Source organism: Ammospiza nelsoni, chromosome 21, assembly GCF_027579445.1.
Source record: "Ammospiza nelsoni isolate bAmmNel1 chromosome 21, bAmmNel1.pri, whole genome shotgun sequence".
NCBI classification, from domain to species: Eukaryota; Metazoa; Chordata; class Aves; order Passeriformes; family Passerellidae; genus Ammospiza; species Ammospiza nelsoni.
Window position 1 is genome coordinate 10,834,285 of NC_080653.1, and position 23,789 is coordinate 10,858,073.

Genomic DNA, 23,789 nt, shown 5'->3' on the forward strand with positions numbered 1-23,789 from the left:
TATGTAGCTATGACTTTGTTACCACTGTTCTTCCTCCAGGTGTGTAGAGGTCTTTGTTTTGGCCCTGTGTAGAGCCCGGCGTGCACGGCCAGCATGTCCCCAGCCCCGCTGCCCCGGCCCCGCTGCCACCTCCACACCGTCCTGCATGTTGGGACCTGTAGTTCCCCAGCCATCTCTGCCATCCCTGGCCACCACACCACCTTGCACCAGTCTCCCAAAGTAGGTAGAGCCTTCTGGGTCTGGGTAAACACAGCGATGACCCTTAGGTGAAATTTGGGTATCCCTGAGCTTAAAAAAAAACCAAAAAGAGAACAAGAGCATTAAAAGCCAATATGAAAATGTGTACTAGAAGTGGTTATCTATGAATTACTTACAATAAACAGGTGTGAGACTTAATTGTATGTTGTCAATTACTGCAGTATTGACAGTGGGTCCCTTGTACAGCCAGCTGTTATTTTTATCCCAGCAGTGTAGCAGTAGAATAAACACATTAAACACCGGCAAGGAAATTTTTCACCGTGACAGAGGCTTCCCAAACCACTAACCACGGTGCTTTTAGCGTGGTGTAGGAAAAGGGCTGTTTCCTTTTTATTTTATGTTGGTTCTGCTCGACTGTACCTGGTTTATGTCCACAAAGCTGCATTAGCTAATTGTCGACCTGTTTCATTTGTACTTGGGTAAACATTTGCTTTGTACCGTGTATTAATGGGTCCGAGGTGTGCTCCTCTGCTGTCTCAGTGCGGACGTTGCCTTCGCTCTGTAATGCCATCCTTGCAAATACATTAAGCTGTTTTTCTGACAAACAAAGGCTACCTGGTGCAGTAGTTTGTACGACGTGCATGCTCCCTGCTAAGCCGTGTCCGTGCTGGCCGGGGATCCGCCGGCACCTCGCAGCGCCGCCGAGTTCAGGCTCTGAGAAAATGGTGGACGTGAAGAACAGATGCTCCTGTTACACCGAGTTAGTTCCTATGCAGCTGATGCGCTTAGCCTAGTTTATTTCATGGAAACTTTTAAGCTGGATGGAATCCAACATCCAGGGAAGCCTATTGCCGCCGCTGGTTCGAGTGGGGTTTATATCGAGCCCATTCAGGTCTCCGATTGCAAGGAGTTCAATAGGGGGTTTATTTTTCTCCTTCTGAAGTTTCCGTAAGCATTCAGCGTGAGGTGAATGGCTTAGGCCGGCGGCAGCCCGGGAGCTGGATTTTGCCTTGGAAGGATGTGTGCTGTGCAAAGTCAGAGCAGGCAGATGGAGGGCACGGGAAGGCATCCTCGGGGCGAGGAGAGCGCGGGGAGGTGGCCGCAGGGACGTAAGTATTGCAGCACGGCCAGCCACGCTGCCAGGAATGGGGTGCAGGCTATACAGGGGCTGCTTTTCTCTTTATTGGAACACCCCAACACCTCCAGAGCGTGTTCAGGGTGAAGAGAAATTTGGGATTCAACCTTTTTTTCAAGCATTACAACTCAGTATTGTAAATTGGGAAAGTTCCGTTCAGTCATGATGGATCAGAGAGAAACACGTTTTAGTCTCAGCATACAAGTTTAATTCTTTTAGCCATTGATACAAATAAAACACTTTTTTCCCTCTTACAACAATTTTTTCCTTAGAGAGGCAAAAAGAAAGAAGTATTTAATGTGTTTGCATTTGTCCACAAGAGGTTTAAAGAAAACCACCCAGACCCCAGTAAGCTGCTGAGCTGCAGCAATCCCAGGTTACATAAAGGGGCCGGGGCTGCCGAGGATTAGCCGGGGCATTCCGGGTGCTGATAAGCCTCCAAGTTCTGCCTGCTCTTCCCTCGCTTTTATTTTAGAAACAGCCACTCTGGGCCCTATCCTGAAAACTGCCTGGGGTTCATTTTCAAGGCTGTCGGGGTTAGATTCCCACCAAAGAGAGAAAATTGGAATTTAAAGAACGCTCAGGTTGTTCAAGCATCGAGCACTGTGGTAGTTTTTATCTCAGGGTCCCTGTACAGGAGCTGACTTGTTGAGAAATGAATGACAGTTTCTCACTGCTGGGCCCTTCCAAAAACTCCTGCCCTGCTTCATTGGTAGCTTAGTTTATCCATCTCAAAAATAGATTTAACAGTAATTTCAAAAGGCAGCTATTAAAAGCTCCTCAAGTTTTTTAATGCCATTGGGGTTTCAGTGCTTAAGTGGACCTTTTAACCAGTGCTTTTTAGGAGAAAAAGTGTGAGAATAAGTCTCCTTGTCTCCTAACTGTCAGAGAATAAAACAAATGAAACCTGATCCCCTTCTACGTATTTGTGTAATTCAGCATGTTTATACTTCTTGCTTATCTTTGGATTGTTCACTCACAGCTCGCAGCGCAGCAGCCGAGGGATGACAGAGGAACTACGTGCTAATTTTTATGTCAGAAATAGCTTTCACCTTTAAAGGCACACGCCTCAGTGGCTGTTTTCTAATTACAAAAGGAATGCCAAAGCTTCTCCCGCGAATCCATTTTACAGCTGTGCTCAGATTGGACTGTCAGCCCCTGGTTAAAATTGAGTGCTGAGGTCCTGACCTAGAAACAAACCTTTTTTGGTATTGCTTTGGAAAGAGTGTTTCAGTGCTGAGGAGCTGAGCCAGGCTGTCCAGCCAGCTCCCTCCACACGCCTGGCGACAGCCACAGCCTCCTGTCCTTCCTCCCATCGCACTCTGCATCGCCCGGAGCCCAGAGCAGGGCCACTGGGCAAGCCAGGCTGATGAGTCTGAGAATAATACACATTTTCTTGTTTTCTTCAGGTTTCTGGGCTAGTCTAGTGGAATGTGTCCCTGCTCTGGTGGGGGCTTAGAGTGGGATGAGCTTTGAGTTTCCCTTCCAGCCCAAACTGTTCCAGGTTTCTGTGATTTTTAGAAGTCCCAGCTTTTCCTTTAGGGAAGCATCAGTGCTTTCTGAAAACCAGACATTTGGCATCTGCAGTTCAGAGCATTTACAATCACTGCCTCACAAACCGACCCATTTAGTAAAAAATAGGGCATTTTCAGGATGTGTGAAACCTTGTGTTTTCCAGAGAAGTCAGAAATATTCCATTCACCTTTTCACCCAGTTGTTTTCACCAGCTGTCAAGATGAAACCATTTCTGTTCTGTTTTCTGTGCAAGGTTTGTTTTTCAGGGAATTACCAATTTTGTTGGAATTGGCTGAATTAAATTCACTATTTTAACTCTTCATAGTTGTGTATTTCTATGCCCATTTCTCTTTACTTCCTAGCATCATTAGCAGCTAAGATCCATATCAAAGGGATATAAAATTGCCTGTTTTCCCTGAAACAAGCCTGGATTAGGAGGAGATTGCAACCACCAAAGCTCACTGCAAGGCGCTGTGCCTTGAAAAGTCTGATCTGTGCTAACTTGGGGAAGAGAATGATGAGGCACATGTTCAGTGGGCGCTGAAAATGAAGGTTTGCCTCCAGTATTTCCACTCCTACTCTGTGTTCCCTGTCAGAGCCTTCCACATCTCTACCCAGGACTGCTCATCTCCCAGACACATGAAATGATGGATCAGGACAACTCCCAGCACAAAGAGCTGTCCTGTGAGAGCTCTGGCCCATCCCACAGCTGTGCTCGGGCTCCCACAGCCACAGCCGAGCACCCGAGCAGGCTGTGGCAGGGTGCTGTGGAAGACTGTGGTGCTCAACAGTGTGGAGTTCTTCCCGCAGCATGTCTGGAAGGTTTGGAGAGCCGGGAGGGAAGTGGAGGCTCTGAGCTGCTGCTGTTCACAGTCTCGCTCTGGTCTCTGTGGAACGGGAAGTGTCTGCCCTGTGTAAACGGGCTCCTGTAATTTGTAAGAGGAGATCACTTCCCGTCCCGAGCTGTCAGCCAGAGCGTGCGATACAGGGACGGCTGTTTTCTGTCTGCTCCCAGTGATGCTGGCTTATAACCCGGCTGGGATCTGGGATGCTCAGCTGTGGGGTAGCAGGGCTGTCTCCCCTTCCTTACCAAGAGACCGGAGCTCCAGGCTGCAGAAGCCTGGGACACTCCAAAGGTGTGGAAGAGGCTGAGAGCCAGCCTAGAAATCTGGGATGGATCCATCCATCCATCCATCCATCCATCCATCCATCCATCCATCCATCCATCCCTCCATCCTCGGGATGCTGTTCCCCGCACATACTGGCCCCCAGGCCACTCAGGGCCGGAGATGCTGACCCCATGGCTGGAGGCGCTGGGGAACCCTGGGGACAACCCCAAGATCCCCAGGACCCCGTCAGGGCTCTCTCACCTCGGGGAGCGGCGGGGCCCGGGCGGTGCCGCCCCTCGCTGTCCCCGGCCCGGCCGAATCGAGCTCCGCGCTCCCCCCGGGGCCACCCCGACCCCGAGGGACACCCCGACCCCCAGGGACACCCCGGTCCCGCGGGCCCCGCACGCCCCCCGCCCCCGCCGCCTCTCGGCGCGGCCCCGCTCCCTGCGCCCCCCCGGCCCGGCCCGGCCCGGCCCCGGCCCCGGCCCCGGCCCCGGCCCCGCCGCGCCGCCCCCCGCTGCCGGGCACGGCCGCCCCCGCCCGCCCGCCACGTACGTCTCCCGTCCCGGCTCCTTTCCATGGTTCCCGGCGTGACTGGAGCCGCCCGCCGCCGCCCCCGCAGCGCGGCGCCGACCGCCGGTAAGGGGGGGCGGGCCGGGGCTCTTTGTGCGCGGGCCGGGCCGGGCCGGGCCGGGCCGGGCTGGGGCCGGGCCGGGGCGGGCGGTGCCGCTCGGCCTGCGCGGGTCGGGCCCGGAGCCGCGCGGGCCCCGCCGGGGCTGGGGGAGCGGGGGCGCCGCCGGCTCGGCCTCTACCGGGGCCCGGGCGGAGCGGCGGCGGCGGGGCCGGGGCCGGGGCCGGGGCCGCGCCTGTTGCGGCCGCCTGGCCGCCGCTCCCGAGCCGAGCGCTGGGGGCCGCAGCCCCGGCACGGCCCCGCCGCTGCTCCGGCTGCTCGGCTCCGCCGCGGGCCTGGCGGGGCCCCGCGCCCGCCGCGCTCCGGAGCGTCCCGCGAGCGGAGCCCACCGGGCGGCCGAGCCCACGGGCGGTGTGGGGACGAGGGGGCCGACCCGAGTGGGGCCAGAGATGGGCCAAGGGCCATCCCGGGTGGGCCAGGGGCCATCCCCGTATGTGCCCAAGAGCCGTCCTGCGTGGGGCCGGGCGCGGGCAGGTCGGCTCGGCCTGGGGCAGGACCCGCGTCCCGCTCAGCCCCGGAGCATCGCCGGTCCCCGAGCGCGACCCCTCCGTGCCACTGGGGCTTTGGATTTGGTGGCCTCCTGCTGCTGGGCGTCGTCCCTGTGCCCCTGAGCAGCAGCACGCCTCACACCCGCCATCTCCGCCCGGTGGGCATCACTTGGTGCAGGAATTGGCCGGGCCCTGGTGTGCCACAGCCCTGGTGGTCACCTCCTGGTGACCAGGGATATTTGTGAGCCCCCGACCGGGTGCCCAGCTCAGCCAGTCCTCCGTAAGGATGGAGGGCACCATCCCGCCAGGCTGATCCTCACCTGGGGGTCCTGTCCAGCGCTGAAATTGCTGCCAGGGCGCTGTGGGCTGACAGCGATGGAGAAGGAGTCAAGTGCAAGTCACGGCTCAAAGCAGTGCTCTCCTGCTCCGTCTGTCTCCCAGGCGGGTTGGAAAGGCTCTTTTTTATTATTTTCTTAAAAAGCAGTGGAGTCGCACCTCCTCCTCACACCTCCTCCTGCTGCTGCCACTGACAACAAACACGGGGGCTGGAGCCGTAAGGATTTCCAGGGGAGAACCACCATCCCGGGCTGACCCCCGAGGCTGCCGCTGGGGCTGCCCTGCGGCTGGGGAAGCTGTGGCTTTCCTCACATCCTCCTCCTCCTCCTCCATCGCTAAGAACACAGGCTGGAGCGGCATCTGCTGCACTGAGAAGCTTTTTGTGGTTTTCACAGAGGTTTTCCTGTGGAAGTGCTCGGCGGGAGTGCAGCAGCGGGGCAATGAGACCCCGGGGAGCCCTGTGGGAGCGCGGATTGCCTGGGGCTGGGGTGGTGGGAAGGTTTTGGTGCTCATCGTGTCAGAGGAGCCCCTGCCATCAGCTCCTGTGGTGATGCACCTGTGGCCTTTCCCCCCGCGTTATCCAGCCACGCCGTGGTGAGGCTGTGCCTGATGCTGGCACAGCTTTGTGCACCAACCGCTGGCTGTCCACAGCCCCGGTGTCAGAGCCTCTGACAGCCAAAATTATTTCTGTCAAAGGTGCCCGTCCTCTTCCCAGCCACAGGGTTCCTGGGAAAGTTTGAACTTTTCCAGAATTTTATTTAAAAAGAGCTTTCAAATGAGAAGGAAATGAACAAAACCTGCCGACACCTGATGGCGTTGGTGGCGTGGCTGAGGGGCTTTGCTGTGGCACCAGAGCTGAGGTGCCCTGAACCCCGGGGAGCAGCACAGCCTGACAGGGATGCTGGGGCTTGTCAGCCTGCAGGGCACAGATGCTGGCAGTGGGAGTGGGAGAGCCAGGAGGGGATCAGAGGGTCATTCATGGTCAGGATCTGGGCCCTGAGGGTGAAATCCCAGCTGGGATGTGTGGGAAGGGAGCTCTGCCCTAACCCTGGGAGTGAGCTCGTCTGTGGGGTGCTTGTGGTCAGAGCTGGGAGGCTTTGGGCAGCTCAAGGTGATGGCGATGATAATTGATAACTATAAAATAAGAAAAAAACTTGAAATAATAGCCCTCTGTTGTTGTGGTGGCAGCATCTCTGTCACCATGGCCAGGGTGGTGGAGGGACATTGCCTGGAGCCTCTGCCCTGCTCGGTGGCACTGGGTTTGCAGCCCCGGTGTGGGGACCGGGTTTTTCCGGGTCTGTTTTGGATGTTCTGCCCGTTCCCGGGGCCAGCACGGGAGCTGCATGGGCACAGCAGCGACCCTGAATGGAGTGGGAAGCTGGAAGGAGAAAGCAGCCCACCGAGCTGGGTGGAAAGCTGGCTGCAAACAACAGGAAATGAGAGCAGGGGGAACATCTGGCTCCGGCTCTTGCACCACTTCCGACGAGCAGCTGCTGCCTGCGGGCCACAGCGGCTCCCTCCGCTCCTCCGGGCTGGCCCCGGGCTGGCCCCGGCTGTCCCAGCCCCGGGCACCGCCACCCCGTCCCCACGGCCCGGGGCTCCCGGGGCTGCCGTGCCCGGCCCGCCCCGCCCGCCGCCTCTGATGCGGCCGAGTGGCAGCGCCATTGTGGCCTCTTTGTGCCTCCCTCGGTGCTCCAGGTCCGCACAAAACCTGCCATGGAAACCGGAGCCAGCGCTGCCCCAGGAAAGCCGCAGGCGCAATTAGGAAATGCAAATAGCAATGCAAATCCCCGCCTCGCCTTCCAGGGCTCCCAAAGCCGCCCCTGGGCCGCCGATGTGCCACCGATGTGCCCGGGCCATTGATGTCCCCACCTGTGGGGATGGGGAAGGTGTCGGCAGGGCCAGGCAGGCAGAGAGAGCTGCAGCGAGCTGCTCTCGGGCTGCCTCGGGCCCTTTTCCTGTCTCTCCGCTCGTGGTGGCAGGACCGGGGCATCTCGGCCGTGCTGAGCGGTGACTCATAGGTGACAATATGACATTGACATTTTTTCCATCCTCTTTGTTGCCCAGCGACAAGCAAACAAACAAGTGTGTCTTCAAAGCCGCAGTGGCTGCCCTGCAGGGACCATCCCCTGGCTGAGCCCAGTCCCTGGGGTCTGCCTGGGTCTCTGGGAGTTGTTTGGGGAGGTAGAAGGTTTTTGGGGAGGTAGAGCTGTCCCACACCCCTGCTAGGACGGTGTGAGCCTGGCAGAGGCAAGGCAGGCTGCTCACTCAGCAGTGAGGACCCTACACAAAAGCACACTGAGAATAGATGGGAAAGGAGATAAAATCCACCCACAAAGAACTCCAGGAAGCACAAACTCTCCAGGTCTTCCTTTCTGGGTGGCACTGGAGACCTGGCTCTGCCTTGGTCCCCAGAGCAGTGTGTGTGGGTGGAGTGGGGATAATGGGGCTGGGGAGGATGGACAGCGGAGCAGTTAAGGGTGATGCTGATCTGAGCCATTCCCCTCCCTGGAAGGAAGCAGTGAGGTTTTCTTTTCCATCTGCTGGAGGAGCCATAACTCAGAGCCGAGATTGGCATGTGGAGGGCATCATCCACAGCAATAATCCATGTGGGGAATGGCAGATCCTTTATGCCCTGGTCTGGGCCTAATCTACAGCTGTGCCACTTAAAACCAGGCCTTGCTGATGGCTTTTATTTTTCCAAGCTACAGCCCCTGGGTGCTTTCCTATCGGCGGCTGGAGTGGTGTGGGATGTGCATCCCCATTAGTGGTACGTTTCTCCAGCCCCAGCCTGCTTTTATTGCAGGGAAATGAGCTCTGCCTCCTGGAAGTGGTATTTCTTCCTTCTGCCTGACAGCTGGTCGATCCCTGGCCTCGCTCTCAGTTCCCCAGGGAGGCACAGCCGATGGGCACACAGACACTGCAGAGGGGCCTGGCCCTGTCCTTGCCTCTGAAAGCAGGGCTGAGCAGGGGAAAACAGGGAGATCATCTCCAGAAAATGGAGATTATGGTCCTGGAGCTCTGCTGGTGGGGATGGGGACAGGCTTTGGGGAGGATTCCCAGCTCCTGGAGCCCAAACTGTTCCTTCTAAAATCCTTGTGCCTTTTACTCTCCCTGGCTGGTGATTGCCGCAATCGGTGCAAATCAGCTGGGTTGGGGTACCTGAATAGTACCTGAATTAGTCATGCAAACTTAAAAATAATGAAAGAGAAGCAAGATGGGTTTTTAAGAATGTGACCTGTTGTGGTGGCTGGACACAGCACGTGGCTGTTGGCAAAAGGAGAAATAAGCAGAGCCATTGCTGGGGGTCTGGCTGCCTTTGCCCCCCAGAACTGTGCTGGCACAGGAATGACTCTGCTGCTGAGGATACCGAGAGTTTCTCTGAGCTTTGGCCTGGCCTCAAATGCAGGTTGGTGTCCCGTGTAATTGCTGTGATGTGCTGTGATGGAGCAAACCCAGCCTTCCTCCTCGTGCCAGGGCTTTTCCCTGTGCTGGGATGGAGCAGCCCGTGCTGGCTGGCAGGAGGGGGCTGACGTGGGGCCTTAATTAAATCCCTGTCCCTGGTGAGGTGTAGCCTTTCCAGCAGGTTCTCCTGTGCCCAGCAATGTCACCCAGCAGGAGGGAGGACAAAAGCCCGGTGCAATGACAGTGTGACACTGTGTCCCAGGACAGCGAGGGCATGCAGTGCTGCATTGTTGGCTCGGCACTTTCCCGGGGTAGCTTGCATCCACCATATGGCTCAGTGACTCATGAAAAACCCTCTGTGTTTGTGTTTCATTAGTCCCCCTCTCCCCTGGCTCTTGTGAGCGTGCTGCTGAGAGGCTCTGTGGCTGAGCTGGGCTGTGGCTGGTCTGCCCTCAGGCTCATCCTGGGTGTCAGGGGTGGATGGGTGACCACCGGGTGGCCGCTGCATGGCAGGTGGACATCAGGCAGTGACACTTTGTGCCCTCTATTACTGCTGTGGTGCAAGGGATGAGGGAAGTGAGGGGGGAATCCCTCCTCCTCCTCTCGCTGGGGACCCCTGAGGCTGTGGATGTGGTGAGGGAGGTGCAGGACCTTCCCACCACACACACGACATGGAAACCCAGCGCCTTTCGTCCTCCCTGGCTGTGGTTTGGTCCTCGAGGGAAGGGGGATCACAGCAGCCACTCTGTGATCACCTTTAAATCTTCTCAGCAGCCCCTCTGGCCAGGGGCCTGTCCTGGTGAATAATTCACCGTGTGCTGGCAGGGAGAGTTTTACTCCACTAATTTTGTTTCCATAGAAACTCGTGCGGTCTGTGCTCCGGAGCTCCGGGTGAATCAATACGGGATTTTTCCTTTGCGTGCTGAGCGACGGCCCTTAAACCCTGATGGCAGGAGAGCAGCCCCAGAGAGGCTGGGCCTGCTCTGCACAGGCTGTCCCTGCCCGTCCCTGCCCATCCCTGCCTGTCCCTGCCCATCCCTGCCCATCCCTGCCCATCCCTGCCCATCCCTGCCCGTCCCTGCCCGTCCCTGCCCGTCCCTGCCTCTGTGGGATGCCCAGGGCCCCATCCTGCAGAGATGCTCTGCACCAGCCTGGGGCAGGCTCAGCCCAGTCCATCCCAGTCCATTCCAGTATGTTCCTGCCATGCAGAGGGATGGAGGGGAAGGTCTGCCTCTACTCTTTCTCCCTTTTTCCCTCCTATCCTTTAATTTCCGTGACCCTTGACCTATAATGGCAAATTAGCAATTGGAATCAGCCACACTAATTATCCAGGGAGTGGGGTTGGCCCTGCCCCCAGCCCGGTTCGTGTTCCCCCCTCCCTTTATTGCTCACTGCCCAAACCTAACCCAGAAATTGCCCTGCAGCAAATCCTCCACAGGCCCTGAGTCCCGTCCCCAGGGAATGCCACACACCTTTGTGTCCGAAGGAATTTTTATTTTCTTTCACTCCCAGCTGCTTCCCAGCTTTTGTGCCGAGCTGGGAGCACAAAGGGAGGAGAGGGATAAGCAGTTCCAGACGGGTTCGTGTGACATACGGCGCGAGGGCTTTGTGCAGTGCCTGTGGGGGGACAGCGACGGGCACGGGGTGCCTGAGCCTCCCTCCTGCCAGCCTTGGCATGGGGAAACTGAGGCAGGGAGCTGGGCACGGGGCTGTCCCGTGGGATGGAGGCAGTGCTGGATCCTGGCTGTGCGTGCCGTTCCAGAGCTCTGAGCTGATGGTTCAGCTGGGCCCTGCGTGTTTGATGTCGGCGGTGAAAGCCAGGGGAGGAAAGGTCGCTGACACCAGCCACCTCCTGCAATAATCTTATATCAGCCTCTCTGCTTTGGGCAGCCTCGTGGATCTAATTTATGACACGGTGATGCAAGGTGGAGTTGAGGAGAGTCGCAGTTAAACCGTACAAAGGGATGCCGGGTCACTTTAATCGCTCACACTTGCTTGACCTATTTTTTTTTAATCCCTTCCTGGAAACCTTATTTCATGTTTGAATTCCCTCAACTATTTTAGGAATGTCGTCCTGCCAAGATCAAATTACCTTCAATGAAACCAGTGCAGGGCGGCCTCCTCGCAAGGCAGGCGACTTTTGGACGAGGATCCAGCGCTGCCTCATTAATGTGGGCTTAGTTTGGGGCGGGGGCTGCGGTCCTGCTGCAGGAAAGGTGTGAGAGCCAAGCGGGGATTAGCGCTGCACAATGCCCAGGGGCAGGGGGTGGCTCTGCCTGCCTTGGCACCGGGGGCTGGGGGCACCGGGATCCCCTGGCAGCCTGGCACTGGCAGGGGAAGGTGGGTGCAGGGGTGCAGCCCTGCCTGGCTCTCAGCTCAGAGGGTTTAGCGGGGTGTTGGTGGCTTAGGAGCCAGCTGGGTGCTGTGCGGGGCCACATCACAAAGGGCTCCCATAAATCTGTCCTGAGGGAGGGCACCCGGGAGAGCAGTGGGTGCCCCGAGCTGCATCCCTTACAGGTGCATCCTGAGTGCTCAGGGTGCTGCAGTGTCCAGGGCTCCCAGGAAAGCAGGAGAGCACCTGGGCAGGGATTGGCATCGCTCCGTGGCTCTCCTGGTTCCTCTGCACTTGCCCTGGGAGCCAAAGAGGAATTTCCTGCTGCAGAGAGGTTCGTGCTGCGCAGGTTCCCAAGCAGGGCTTACTTGTGCTGCCTCCCTGATTGCTTTTGCTTTTGAAAAGGGCTTAAACCCGGCCATTTTAATACTCGGTAGAACAAGTATTAAAGGAGATCCTCAGGTGCTTGTTTGTTTCCATGAAAAAGGATTTGCTCTGAGCAGTTTTCCCAGGCTGTGGGCCCAGGAGGGGTGCACAGCATCCCCTGAGGCAGAGAGGGAGGTGACAAGGGGATTTAGGAGAGACTGGTAGGGGCCCATCCTGCACATCCTTGGCACGTTTGCTGGTAGCGAAAAGCGTAATTTCTGTTCCTGATCATACACTTTTCATCCCAATTTCAGTCCTGTTACAGTCACACCTGCAGCTGCTGAGCACTCACGTTCCCAGACTTCTCGTTCCCACATTGAGCAATCCCCTTGCAGGGGCCTGGCTGCAGCACAACTCAGCACATCTGCTCTGGACACAGCCACTACTTCTGCTTTAACATCCTTGAGTTTTGAGACTTCTTCCAAGAGTCTTCCCTACAGGAACGAGGGGAGCTGTCAGCCCTTTTCTCCAAATACTCCTGTGATGGAAATGCTTCTGCACGTCTGCTCTGCATCCCCAGCTGAGGCACCACGGGCCTGGGCTTGCAGCCACCACGGGATGAGCGCCCTGAGGGCTGGGGGTCCCTGCCCTCGGTGGTGTCCCCCCGTCCTGGCTGCAGAGGGGGTCCTGTGTATTTTCAGGGGGATCCATGAGCACAGCGTGGCATGAGCAGGGGAGAAGGAGCTGGGCAGTGTCTGAGCAGTCCCATCTGCTGTCTGAGCCGCAGCAGACGCTGGGGAAGGGAATATTCTGGTCTGCACTCGGTGCCAAGGCTGTTCCCTGAGCAGGGAGGGCTGTGAGCCATCAGCCCCGGTGCTTTTCCAGCTGCTGGCTCTCCGGTGGGGCTGTGCTGAGCCGAGCAACTGCTGCCGCCAGCCCCACATTCCCGTCTGACCCACCCCCGGGATTATCCAGCTGCTCTTCCCGGGCAGCTGAGGCCAGCAGCCTCTCCAGAGCTTCCCCTGGGGCTGTCCCTCCATGGAAAAGCCATTTTTGGGCGGTACAGAGTGCCTGCTGCAGGATGCCGGGGGCACAGAAGGATGTCCCTGCCAGGCTGTGGGCATTATCCCTCCCCAGGAGCCTGACTGAGGCCCTCTCCTGGCTCTGCTCGTCCTTGGCTCTGCCAGGGGGGCTCTGAACTGTGCAAGGCACTGGCAGCCTGGGTGGCAGAGGGTGAGCCCCTGGGCTGGCAGGGGGAGCTGCCCCCCAAGGCCAGCTCCTGTTTGGTTGTATTTTATGGGTTTGAGTGGTGAGCTAAAGGCAGGGGCTGCAGCCAGAGGTGTGCCAGTGCCTGAGCACAGTGTGCACTGAGGCAGCAGTCGTGTGGAACGGTGTCCTGTGCTGTCCTGGCTGTGCAGTGACACAAAACAGCATTTTCAGTGCCAGCCCTGTCCCAGCATGTGGAGGCACCGGATAAAAGCTGGTGTGGATGTGGCATTGTGGCAGCCCTTCCTATCCCAGTGCTGGCCCTGTGACCTGTGGGATGGGGACACGCAGACCAGGAGCCTGCAAAGCCTTTAAGCTCCTCCTGTGATGGGCGCAGCAGAAGGGCGGAGGATTATGCCTGGGTTTGGAGGATGAATAACAGCATCAGGCTCCTTGTGCAGGCAGCAGGGCAGGAGCTGTTGTCAGGCAGCAGCCAAGGAGTCATCCCAGGCTGGTTCTGCACGTGGGGCAGGAGGGCAGAGGGGCCCAGCTCATGCCCTGAGCCCCTGTGCCCTCGTGGGCTGAGGGCACAGCCAAATTCTTCTTTCCTTTTTGGGAAATCCAAGGGATTTTGCTTTTCCTGGCATCTCCCCAGCCCCTCACTGACATCACAGAAGGAAGGGCCAGGAACATGCTGAGCCCTTCCCCAGCTGCCCCGGGTCCTGCTGCCTCCCCACTGCCCACCTGAGCCCTGTGCAGCCAGCAGGGGCTGGGGGAGCTCAGGATCCGGATACCTGTTGGTGTTTGAAACCAGCTCCTGCCCACAGTGCCACCGGCTTCTCCCTGGGTTTTCACTCATGCTGATGCATGAGTGATTTGCATTTCTTTGGATTAGCTGCAGGACTTTGAAAAATGGGTTTAAAAGCCTCCAGGGCATGTGAATTGCCCTGGTCTGTGTGGCCCCTGCCAGCCCCGAGTTCCTGGGGTGTATCTCAGGGCAGGGAAGGTCCCAGCACATTCCCCTGGGACTCTTTGAAGCCAGATGTGCAGCGGAGCCTTTCTGCTGTAAAATATCTTGTCCCCATCCCTAATTTTGTTCGGATTCTGACCAGAGGTTTCCATGGCTCAGCACGTGTCTGTGCTCAGTGCCACTATCCAGCACTTCCAGGAGCTGTCCCAGACTCCCGTGCAGTGTTGAGGAACACCTCCCCTGAGCTGGTGTTGGCAACAGGGGCATTGCCAGTGCCTGGCACGGCTCTCATGGTTACAGGGAAGCCTTTAAATGCACACTCAAAGGTCAGATGCTGGGAGACAAAGATTCCCCAGCCCACATACTTGGGTTGCTTTATGGAGATCTGGAGAATTCCAGCCTGATTTTGGGGGGTTATTGTGCTGTTTGAGGTTTATGGGCTGGCACAGCATTGCTGAGGCAATGGTTCTTCACAGAAACTCCCATCTCCATCCCTGGATTGTGTCTGTGTGTGTATCCAGCATAAGCTGTGTTCCCGTGGGTGTCCAGGCTCGTGGAGTAGCCAAATCTTGTAAGGAGGTGTGTACCCTGTGAATGTGTTACAACTCAATTTAATACGTGACTAAACCAGCCATGCAATATTGCAATTAAAGTATAATTCCAGAGGTGTGAACAATGCTGGTTCTTGGCTGGAGTGAGTCAGGGGAGCGGAGGAGGAAGTGAGCAGCAGTGTTTTATTAATTGACTCCAGCGGATTTATTTGTCCTCAGTGAATAGAGCCGGGCAGAGCTGTCGGGATTGTTCCTGCTCTGCTCCACGCCTGGCTCCTGGCAAGCTGATCCTGGGGACTGAATTACTGGGATGGAGACAGTTCCTGGCTGAGTGACCACTTAAATGGATATTATTAGTGAGCAGGAGCGAGCTGGGGGCTCCTGGTGCTGTTTGGAAATGGGCCCTTGTGCCCGACAGTGATTCTGCTGCTGCTTTTCCCTGGGTCCTGTCCTGCCTGGCAGCAAATGCCACAGGAGGTGGCACTGGATGGCCCCTGGCACCTGCTCAGCCCAGGGACCAGGGTCAGTGACTGGTGCATCCAAATGGAAATGCTTCCAGGATTACAGAAAAGCCAGGAAGGAGAGCAGGGTGTGCCTGGAGCAGGAATCATCCCTGTGATTCCTCTGGTACCAGAGAGCGCTGTCCCTGGGATGAAGGTGGAGGTAAATTAGCAATGGGGCAAAAGGTGAATTTGTCCCCAAGCTCCTGCTGAGTTCCCCATGTATTGCAAGTGTGTTTTGTTCTCAGCTGCCTCTGGAAGCCCCTTGGAGCAGCTCGGGGCTGTGGCTGTCACACATGGTCTTGCTGGGCAGGGGAGAGCCCAGGTGACCTTCAGAGGTGACTGCTCCTCTTAATGGCTTGGAATCTGATTATACCATTTTGCTAAGAAATGTGCTTGGCACGTTCTTCTGCATTAAATACCATTTAGGGACAGTTATCCTGAACTCTCTGCCTGCCGCTTAGGAAAAAGCCTTTGAAAATGATATTATGGATCAAAAGTGTTCCTGGGGTAATTCTGTTTCAAACAGTGGAGTTAATCCAGAACTGAATTTGGCCCTGCATTTTCAAATGAGAAGCAGTGGCTGTATAATCTGTTTATGGTTTTAAAGTGAATGTTAATCTTGGATTTGGTAGCTTTTCCAAAAGGTCGATTTGCCGTGCTGCAGAGCATTTCAGCCCCCTGCCCTGACACTCTCTGAGCCGACTCCATGTTTTATTTTAAAGAGTGATTTTACCGTGTTTATAAATACATGTCAAACCTGGAAACGTTAACTCTGGGCAGTGGAAGTAATGCCATTTTTCTTGCCTTGCATTTTGCTGGTACAGCTCCTGGCACGGCACGTCCAGGCTGCGGCGTGCCGGGCCCGCTGCAGGGATGGCTCAGTCCCACAAGGATGCAGTGGGATGGGTGGAACGGAGCAGAATGTGCCCCGCTGAGACAGGGGAGCCTCTGGGTGCTGTCCTTGGGTGACTGTGTCCCCTGGTGACTGTGTCCCCTGGGTGGCTCTGTCCCTGGTGACTGTGTCCCCTGGTGTCCATGTCCCCTGGGTGACCGTGTCCGTGTCCCCTGGGTGACCGTGTCCCCTGGTGACTGTGTCCCCTGGTGACCATGTCCCCTGGGTGACCGTGTCCCCTGGGTGTCCGTGTCCCCTGGTGACCGTGTCCCCTGGGTGTCCGTGTCCCCTGGTGACCGTGTCCCCCGGTGACCGTGTCCGTGTCCCCTGGGTGACCGTGTCCCCCGGTGACCGTGTCCCCTGGGTGTCCGTGTCCCCTGGTGACCATGTCCCCTGGTGACCGTGTCCCCTGGGTGTCCGTGTCCCCCGGTGACCGTGTCCCCCGGTGACCGTGTCCCCTGGTGACCATGTCCCCTGGGTGACCGTGTCCCCTGGTGACCGTGTCCCCTGGGTGTCCGTGTCCCCTGGGTGTCCGTGTCCCCCGGTGACCGTGTCCCCCGGTGACCGTGTCCGTGTCCCCTCCGCAGGTGGCAGGATGCAGCCGTGCGCCGGGGGCTGACGCGGAGCCGCCGGCCGCGGGGAGCGGGAGCCCCGCCGCCCACCCATGGTCGCGGCTGGCAGCCGGGGCAGCCCCCGGTGAGCAGGGGCACAGCCGGGCACAGCCGGGCACGCCGGGCCCACGCCATGACGAGCCTGTTCCGCCGCAGCAGCAGCAACGGCGGCTCCCGCGGCGGCTCCTCCGCCCAGGAGCTCAACAACAGCCGCCCCGCCAGGCAGGTGCGGCGCCTGGAGTTCAACCAGGCCATGGAGGACTTCAAGACCATGTTCCCCAACATGGACTACGACATCATCGAGTGCGTCTTGAGGGCCAACAACGGCGCCGTGGACGCCACCATCGACCAGCTCCTGCAGATGAACCTGGACGGCAGCGGCTGCGAGGACAGCTCCGACTCGGAGGACAGCATCCCGCCCGAGGTACCGGCCTGGGGCTCCCCTCTGGGGGCTCTGCCTTCCACGCCTGGGGCACGTCAGTCTCATCCTGCCTCCTCCTGCCCAGCACGGTGCTACTCAACTGCTGCAGGCAGGCAGAGGTTGCAGTGCCCGGGTCAGCTGGGCTGCTGCACCAAGGGTTGGCTTGGGCAGTGCTTCAGGCTCAGGCCAAGTGCTCTCCTCCCTCTCACTCACCCCAAAACCCATCAGGAACCCTTCTGCTGCTGTCAGAGAGACTCCCTGGGGCTGTGTGCACCAAGGGTAGGCTCAGCCACCCTCTTCCCTTGAAAGCAGTACCTCCAAACTCCACCAAACTCCACCAAAACCCCCCTGGGTGCAGGAGGCCCAGTGCCAGCAGGTTGCCCCATCCTTGCAGCAGCATTCAGCCTGTGCCATCCCTGTTTTGCTGCTGCACGTGGGGCTCTGGCTCACTGGGGAACATTTCCCTGTCCTGCCCTCACCCCATCCTCTCACCGTGCAGATCTTGGAGCGGACCCTGGAGCCAGACAGCTCGGACGAGGAGCCCCCTCCCGTGTACTCCCCTCCTGCCTACGAGAGCCAGGCCTTGGGCAGCCGCTACCCCCGCGCCCCACCCACGCCCCCGCCCAGGTGAGACCCTGCCCCTCACAGCTCCTGCTCCTGGGGCACCCTGTGCCAGCACCCGGGGTCAGGCTGCGCTCCTGGGGCACCCTGTGCAGGTCAGGCTGTGTCAGCTGCCCCTGGCACGGCTGTCTGCCCTGCTCCTTATAGGGTCCAGTGAGACAAAGCCAAGGGAGATGAATGAAGCTCACAGCTGGCTGAGAAATCCCTGTGAGGGTCTGAACCACCAACAGCTGAGGGGCCGGAAAGCCTCTCTGGCAGCCTGTGGAATGGCAAAAATCAGCTCGTGGGCGGGGAGCACTCGCTGCTGCTTTGGAAAACACCAGGTGCTGGGCCAGCCCCACCCTGGCTGGCTGCTCACCACACACTTCGGCTGGCTCGCTTGGCCCTGGCAGCACTGCTCTGGCTGTGGGACAGCAAGTGTGAGCCCTGGGCACCTTTGTGCCAGCCCTGCCCTCTGTGCAGGCTGGGTGTGACATTGGGAGAGGGACGTTTGTCAGTTTTGTGGGCAAATCCCTGCAGTGCTGGGGCTCCACCGGGCTGGTTTTAGGAGGAGAAGGAAAACCCAGCATGCAGAGTTGCAGGGCAGGGCTTGAAATACAGCCCCCAAATATTCCAAATGCTCTAGGAAAGCTTTCCCTCTCCAGAGCTGATGGTAACACTGCAGGTTTGGGGATGTGTTGGGGTTTCGTGGTTTCCAGGACTGCTGGTGGAGCCAGGCAGGCTCTGCTGTGCCAGGCCCTGCTGTGCCAGGCCCTGTGCCATGCTGCCACAAGGTGTTGTGCTGTTGTTGGTGTTGTGCTGGTGCTGGTGTTGGTGTTGGTGGGTTTCTCCTCAGCAGAGGTGCTCCTGTGCTTGCCCCACAGGACGGACGTGGCCTGTCCCAGCAGCACCGTGCACTACAGGAACTGGAACCCACCACTGCTGGGCAACCTCCCCGAGGACTTCCTGCGCATCCTGCCCCAGCAGACTGCCCCAGCTGGCACACAGGTGAGCTCGGGCACCCCTTCCAGCCTGCTCTTGGGGTGGCACGGACACCATCCCAGTGCTCAGCCTCCCTGAGCTTGCAGCATCAGCACACTGGGTACCAGATGTGCACTAACCCAAAAGTTCTGGAGTGTGTCCTGTTCAAGAGACTGAAGTGGGCAAGGTGTGAAAGAGCTCTTAGGAAAGCTTTGATCTTTTTCCTGCATTATCCCAGTGATTAGTGCCAGAAATGCCACTTGCTATAAGCACCTAATATTTTCAATTATTTGAACATCTTGCCCTCTGCTCTGGTGAGGAGCAGCAGGACCAGTAATGCTCCTAAGGAGAGCAGCACTGCCAGGGCACTTGAGGGCTGCTGCAGTGGAATCTGGGTGGGAAACCTAGTGCAAGCCAGAGGATTTGCCCTTGGGAAATCAGAGTCCACATGTGCTCCATGGCTGTTTTACAAACAACGTTTGGGTGCCAGCAGCAGGGCAGGCAATGGGCAGCATCCCGTGGGGAACAAGCAGCTCCAACACGTGCTGGGCATCATCCCTCAGCCCTTTGCTAACACAGGAACCCCTAAATGGCTCCAGCACCCTCCTGGCATGGGGGAGCTGCAGGCACCCTGCTCCTCACTCTCGTTTTGTCTCCAAAGGCAGCCTGCCACGTTTTCATGAATGATTGCCCTGCAAGTTGAGCTGCACGGGCTCTATTACCTTTCTGGGAATAGGAGCGTGCCAATTCATTTGGGCTCAGGGGGAGGAGAGGAGCAGCTGCCCTTTTCTTTCCCCAGTAATTGTGTGCTTTTGCTTTTTATGGCTCTCTGGGAGCAGCTACAAATCAGATAAATATTGTAGGCAGGGATGAGGCTGTGCTGCTCCCCAGGTGTGAGGTGTGACGTGCCTCGTGCGGGGGTGTTTGTCAGCAGGACACTGCAGGCTCTGCTCTTTGGAGATGGGAGACAAAGCAGCGATTCTCGTACCTCCACACCAGGTTCTGCAATGACACAACCCCATGGCTTAGAGTTAAAAGTCCCTGCCAGCCTGTGCTCTGCTAAAGGAGCTCCAGAAGGCTCCCACGTGGGATGTGTGTCCCCTCTGCCCTGTCCCCATTCCCAAGGGGCAGAGGCAGTGCTGCCCTGTCCCCGTTTGTCCCTTTTGGCCCTTTGGGCTGTTGGGCAGAGGAGGGAGGGCCCCTCTGGAGCAGCAGTGGGTGTCCCCTGTGGGAGCAGCAGTGGGTGCCCCTCTGGGAGCAGCAGTGGGTGCCCCTCTGGAGCAGCAGTGGGTGCCCCCTGTGGGAGCAGCAGTGGGTGCCCCTCTGGGAGCAGCAGTGGGTGCCCCTCTGGAGCAGCAGTGGGTGCCCCTCTGGAGCAGCAGTGGGTGCCCCTCTGGGAGCAGCAGTGGGTGCCCCCTGGGCTGGGGCAGCTGCGGTGTCACACGCAGAGGGGCAGGAGGCCGAGCTCGGCCCCGGGGCTGCTGCAGGCACCCCGAGAGCAGCACCCAGCGTGTCCTGTTTGCCTCGGCAGGGCTCCCCCCGCTGCCGGCAGCCCGTGCCCCGGGGCCAGGGCTCGCTGGAGCAGGAGCGCCGCTGGAAGCAGTACCTGGAGGACGAGCGCATCGCCCTCTTCCTGCAGAACGAGGAGTTCATGAAGGAGCTCCAGAGGAACCGGGACTTCCTGCTCGCCCTGGAGAGAGGTGAAAGGCCCTTCAGAAACTTCTGCTTTTTGGGCGTGTGCCCTGCTGTGGCTCTGTCTGCTGGCAGCGGTGCCCTGCCCGTGGGATCAGGGCTTGTGCCAAAGCAGAGCCGGTACAAGATGTGGCCAGGCTGGGTCAGCGTCTGCCCACACTGCCGGGCTGCTCCCTGGCCTCCTGCTCTGCCCCCCTGCCCAGCCCTCTGCAGCATCTCTGGCAGAGCCCAGCAGAATCCACGGCAAGGAGCTTTGGGAATGGCCTCTGAGCCCTGCCCAGCCCTGCCAGTGGTGCTCTGCAGGGTCCTGGCAGCACTGTCCCTGCAGGAAAGCCACGGGTGTGCTGGCGTGTGCTTGTGGTGGGTGGGCAGCTCCTCTGCTGCTGCGGGCTCCCACCCAAGGGTTTGTGGTCACTGTGCTGAAGCAAAGCCCAGCTCCCTCCCTTGCCAGCAGCCACGGGCTGTGAGGGGAGCGGGGAGCAGAGCCATGTGCTCTGCCTCCAGGGCCTGATCGAGCGGGCGCTGCGCTTTTTGTGTTTCAGATCGATTGAAATATGAGTCAAAAAAATCCAAGTCGACTGGTGTTGCTTTCAGCAACGACTTTGGTTTCTCCTCAGTATTATCAGGTAACTTCCAAGGCATATATGAGCATTGTCTCTCCACAGCAGGATCCCCCACAGCCCTGCATTCCCATCCCTCTGCCCAGCTGCCCCCAGAGTGGCTGTGGAGGAGGAATCTGCTGATGACTCCCTGCTGCCCTCCCAGCACAGACAGGAGCTGGTGGGTCATGGGGGTGGGTGCTCCTGCCCTCCCCATGTGGAGGTGCTGCTGCATCCTGTCTCCATCCATCCATCCATCCATCCATCCATCCATCCATCCATCCATCCATCCATCCATCCATCCATCCATCCATCCATCCATCCATCCCTGCCCTCCCTGCCTGGGCTGGAGCAGAGGATTTTGCCTGCAGGCATAATGACTGTTCTGGGTAATCCTGATTAACCTCGGAGCACAGCAGCTGCCCAGAGTCAGAATTAGACTGGTGTCTGTCGATGGCCCCATGTGGGGATGGGCAGGCCTGGGCAGCCTGGCAGGGCTCCAGCTGGGCTCCCAGACCTGGGGAACAGGGACATGGCTCTGGGGTCTCTGTTCCCTGACCCAGCTGGGCTTCCTCCTGATCCACTGGGTAGCATCATCCAACACCCAGAGCACACTCAGAGCCCGGGGGAATTTGGAGCTGCTGACTCTGGAGGGAGGTGCTGGTGCTGGGGCTGAGCCCCTGTGAGGGTGTGCTGCCAGCCCACGGCTCTGCACTCCTGGTCCCAGGGGTTGTGTCCCCAGATGTCCCCATCCACAGCCATGCCACCCTCATCCCACCTGCTCTGCCCCTCTGCCCTTGGCTGCTGCTGGAAGTGAAAGATTTGTCACAGCCCCCTCTCCAGGCAGGCAGGCACTGCCGTGAGCCGTGTTTGGGGTGTTTGCCTTGCAGGTGAGGGAGCTCCCTCTGGAGCCAGCGAGGCCGGCGGGGCCGTGTCCGACGATGCCTTATTCCGAGACAAGCTCAAGCACATGGGCAAATGTGAGTGTGTGCAGGGCCCGGGCTGGCACCTGGCAGGGCTGGGGGGCAGCTGGGAGTGGGGTGGGCAGGGGGAATGGCAGCAGTACCTGGCACTCGCCGAGACTCAGGCACAGCCTGATTTTCCCACCGCAGATTAGAGCAAGGTCCTTGGGTGGCCCCAGCTGGGCTGCAGGCACTGGAAACACTGGGAGGGGTGGGTAAGGAAGGTCATGAAAATCCCAGAAAAAGGGGAAAACATGGGCACCTACCACCAGGAACCAAAGTGTCCCTGTCTCCCTCCCCGAGTCTGGGCCTCACCACAGGGTGTTGGGTGTGGGTGGCTCTCACTGCCCTGGCCCTGCCCCTCTCCTTTCCCCTGCCCCTGGCAGCTTTGGGAGGGGTTGTTGGGTTTGGGTGAGACCCTCAGGCAGCTCCTTCCTTCCAGCCACGCGCAAGAAGCTGTTCGAACTCGCCAGAGCCTTCTCCGAGAAAACAAAGATGAGGAAATCAAAAAGAAAACACTTGTTGAAGCACCAGGTGTATCCTGAAAGGGCTGTGGGGCAGGGGAGGCTCCCCAAGGGCTCCTGTGTGGCTGGAGCGTGGGCTGGGAGGGGTGGCTGTGGTCCCTGGCCACATCCTGGCCCCACAGTGGTTTTCCTTAGCGGAGGGAGCAGGATGGGGACAACAGCCTCCACAGCAAATCTTCTGGATGACGTGGAAGGACATGCATATGGTAAGGAGTGCTGTGCCAGGCTGTGCTGGGTGTGCTGGGCTTGGCAGGCTGGGTCCATGGTGCCACATCAGCCCAGGGCTGGCTCAGGTGTGAACGCCTGGCAGAAATACCCCTGTGGGCCAGAATCTGTAAAGAAACTCCCCGAGGGCCGCTGGGAATTGTCTCTCTGAGCAAGGACACCCTGCCCTGGGGAAGCTGGGCTGCCTGCCCCGGGCTGGGGCCGCGGTGCAGGGGTGCCCTGGTGTGGAGGTGCTGCAGCCCCACCTGCTCTGCCTTGCAGATGAAGAGTTCCAGGCACGGCGGCAGCAGCTCCGTGAGGAGGAGGAGGCGCCGAAGGAGGGGCAGTAAATGGTGAGAGGCACCTGGGGATGGGTGGGTGATCACCTGGGTGTGCACGGCCCAGCATGGCTGGAGGAAGAGCCTGGGCTTTCGGCTGGGTCCAGAGTGTGTCTGGGTGGGGACAAGCCCCGTCAGTGGCCATGAGCGCTGTCACTGTGTGGCTGAGGCTGAGCACGGGCTGTTCTCTTCCCTCCCTGCAGGTCCCAGCTCTGGGGTTCCTTGCTGGCACAGGACGTGCACGAGGCTTCATCAGGAGATGGCTGCAAAAGGAAAAACCCACCCAAGAAACCACCCAGATTTTGGCTGTTCCCCCTCTGCTGCTGTACTCCTCTGAAGTACAAGTATCGAAGTGAGGCACAATGTTTTCTTACCAATGGTTTGAAAACGACTTTTCCTATCCAGAAAATCAGCCAAAAAGGAAAAAAAAAAAAAAGGCAAAAAAAGCGCGGGCAGCTGCCGCGAGTGAGCGGCTGCGGCTGTGGAGGAGCCAGCGAGCTGGGGCTGGGCAGGGGCAGCCCCGCCTGCTCCCCGGCCGGCGGCGCGGGAGGAACGAAACGGAACGGAATCAGCGCTACTAACGAGGATCCGGTCCCACGCGGGGTCTGCCCGGCCGGAGCACTCCTGAACATATCTGTAGTGGTCTGACGTGACTGCACTCTGCGCACACCGGAACAAAAACCACGCGAGAAAGGGAAGCTAACAGCCGTTGTCTATTATTGCTAGGAGTAATGAGCAGAGATTCAGATCAGGTAATAGTCAAATAATATAAATTGTTTATAAAGGAAAGGCCTTCTTTTCCTAGGCATTTCACTTTGAATTAAACCTTTGCCTTGGCATTGCTACAACTGCCTTGAAGTTGGGGAGCTTTGTGGGGCAGCACCAAGGGCTGGATTCCTCACCGGTTTAACCCTCACTGCTGGAGCAGGGGCAGCACCAAGGGCTGGATTTCTCACCAGTTTAACCCTCACTGATGCAGCAGGACACATCCCACGGGGTGTGGGGTGCTGGGGGTGCCTGCTCACCTCTCACTGTAGTTGAGAGGCAGAGCCCAAGCCAGGGGCTGGCAGGGCTGGTGGAGGTGTTTCCAGCACAGAGTTTGTACCAGGGCCTGGGGCACTGCTGGGCTTGGTGCGGGGCAGGAGCAGAGCCCCTTCCTC

At 58.6% G+C, this 23,789-nt stretch overlaps 1 protein-coding gene across 1 annotated transcript; it reads left to right on the forward strand.

Annotated features, from left to right (window-relative positions):
• The first annotated feature begins 4,507 nt into the window (after positions 1 to 4,507).
• CUEDC1 (CUE domain containing 1) lies at positions 4,508 to 23,477 on the forward strand. Its single transcript, XM_059487212.1, has 11 exons — positions 4,508 to 4,596; positions 16,285 to 16,732; positions 17,229 to 17,356; positions 18,214 to 18,337; positions 19,842 to 20,010; positions 20,545 to 20,628; positions 21,492 to 21,581; positions 22,006 to 22,099; positions 22,235 to 22,293; positions 22,574 to 22,644; positions 22,833 to 23,477. Exons 2-10 carry the CDS (start codon positions 16,442 to 16,444, stop codon positions 22,639 to 22,641), a joined length of 1,107 nt encoding a protein of 368 aa, XP_059343195.1. The 5' UTR covers positions 4,508 to 4,596; positions 16,285 to 16,441; the 3' UTR covers positions 22,642 to 22,644; positions 22,833 to 23,477.
• Positions 23,478 to 23,789: the final 312 nt, after the last annotated feature.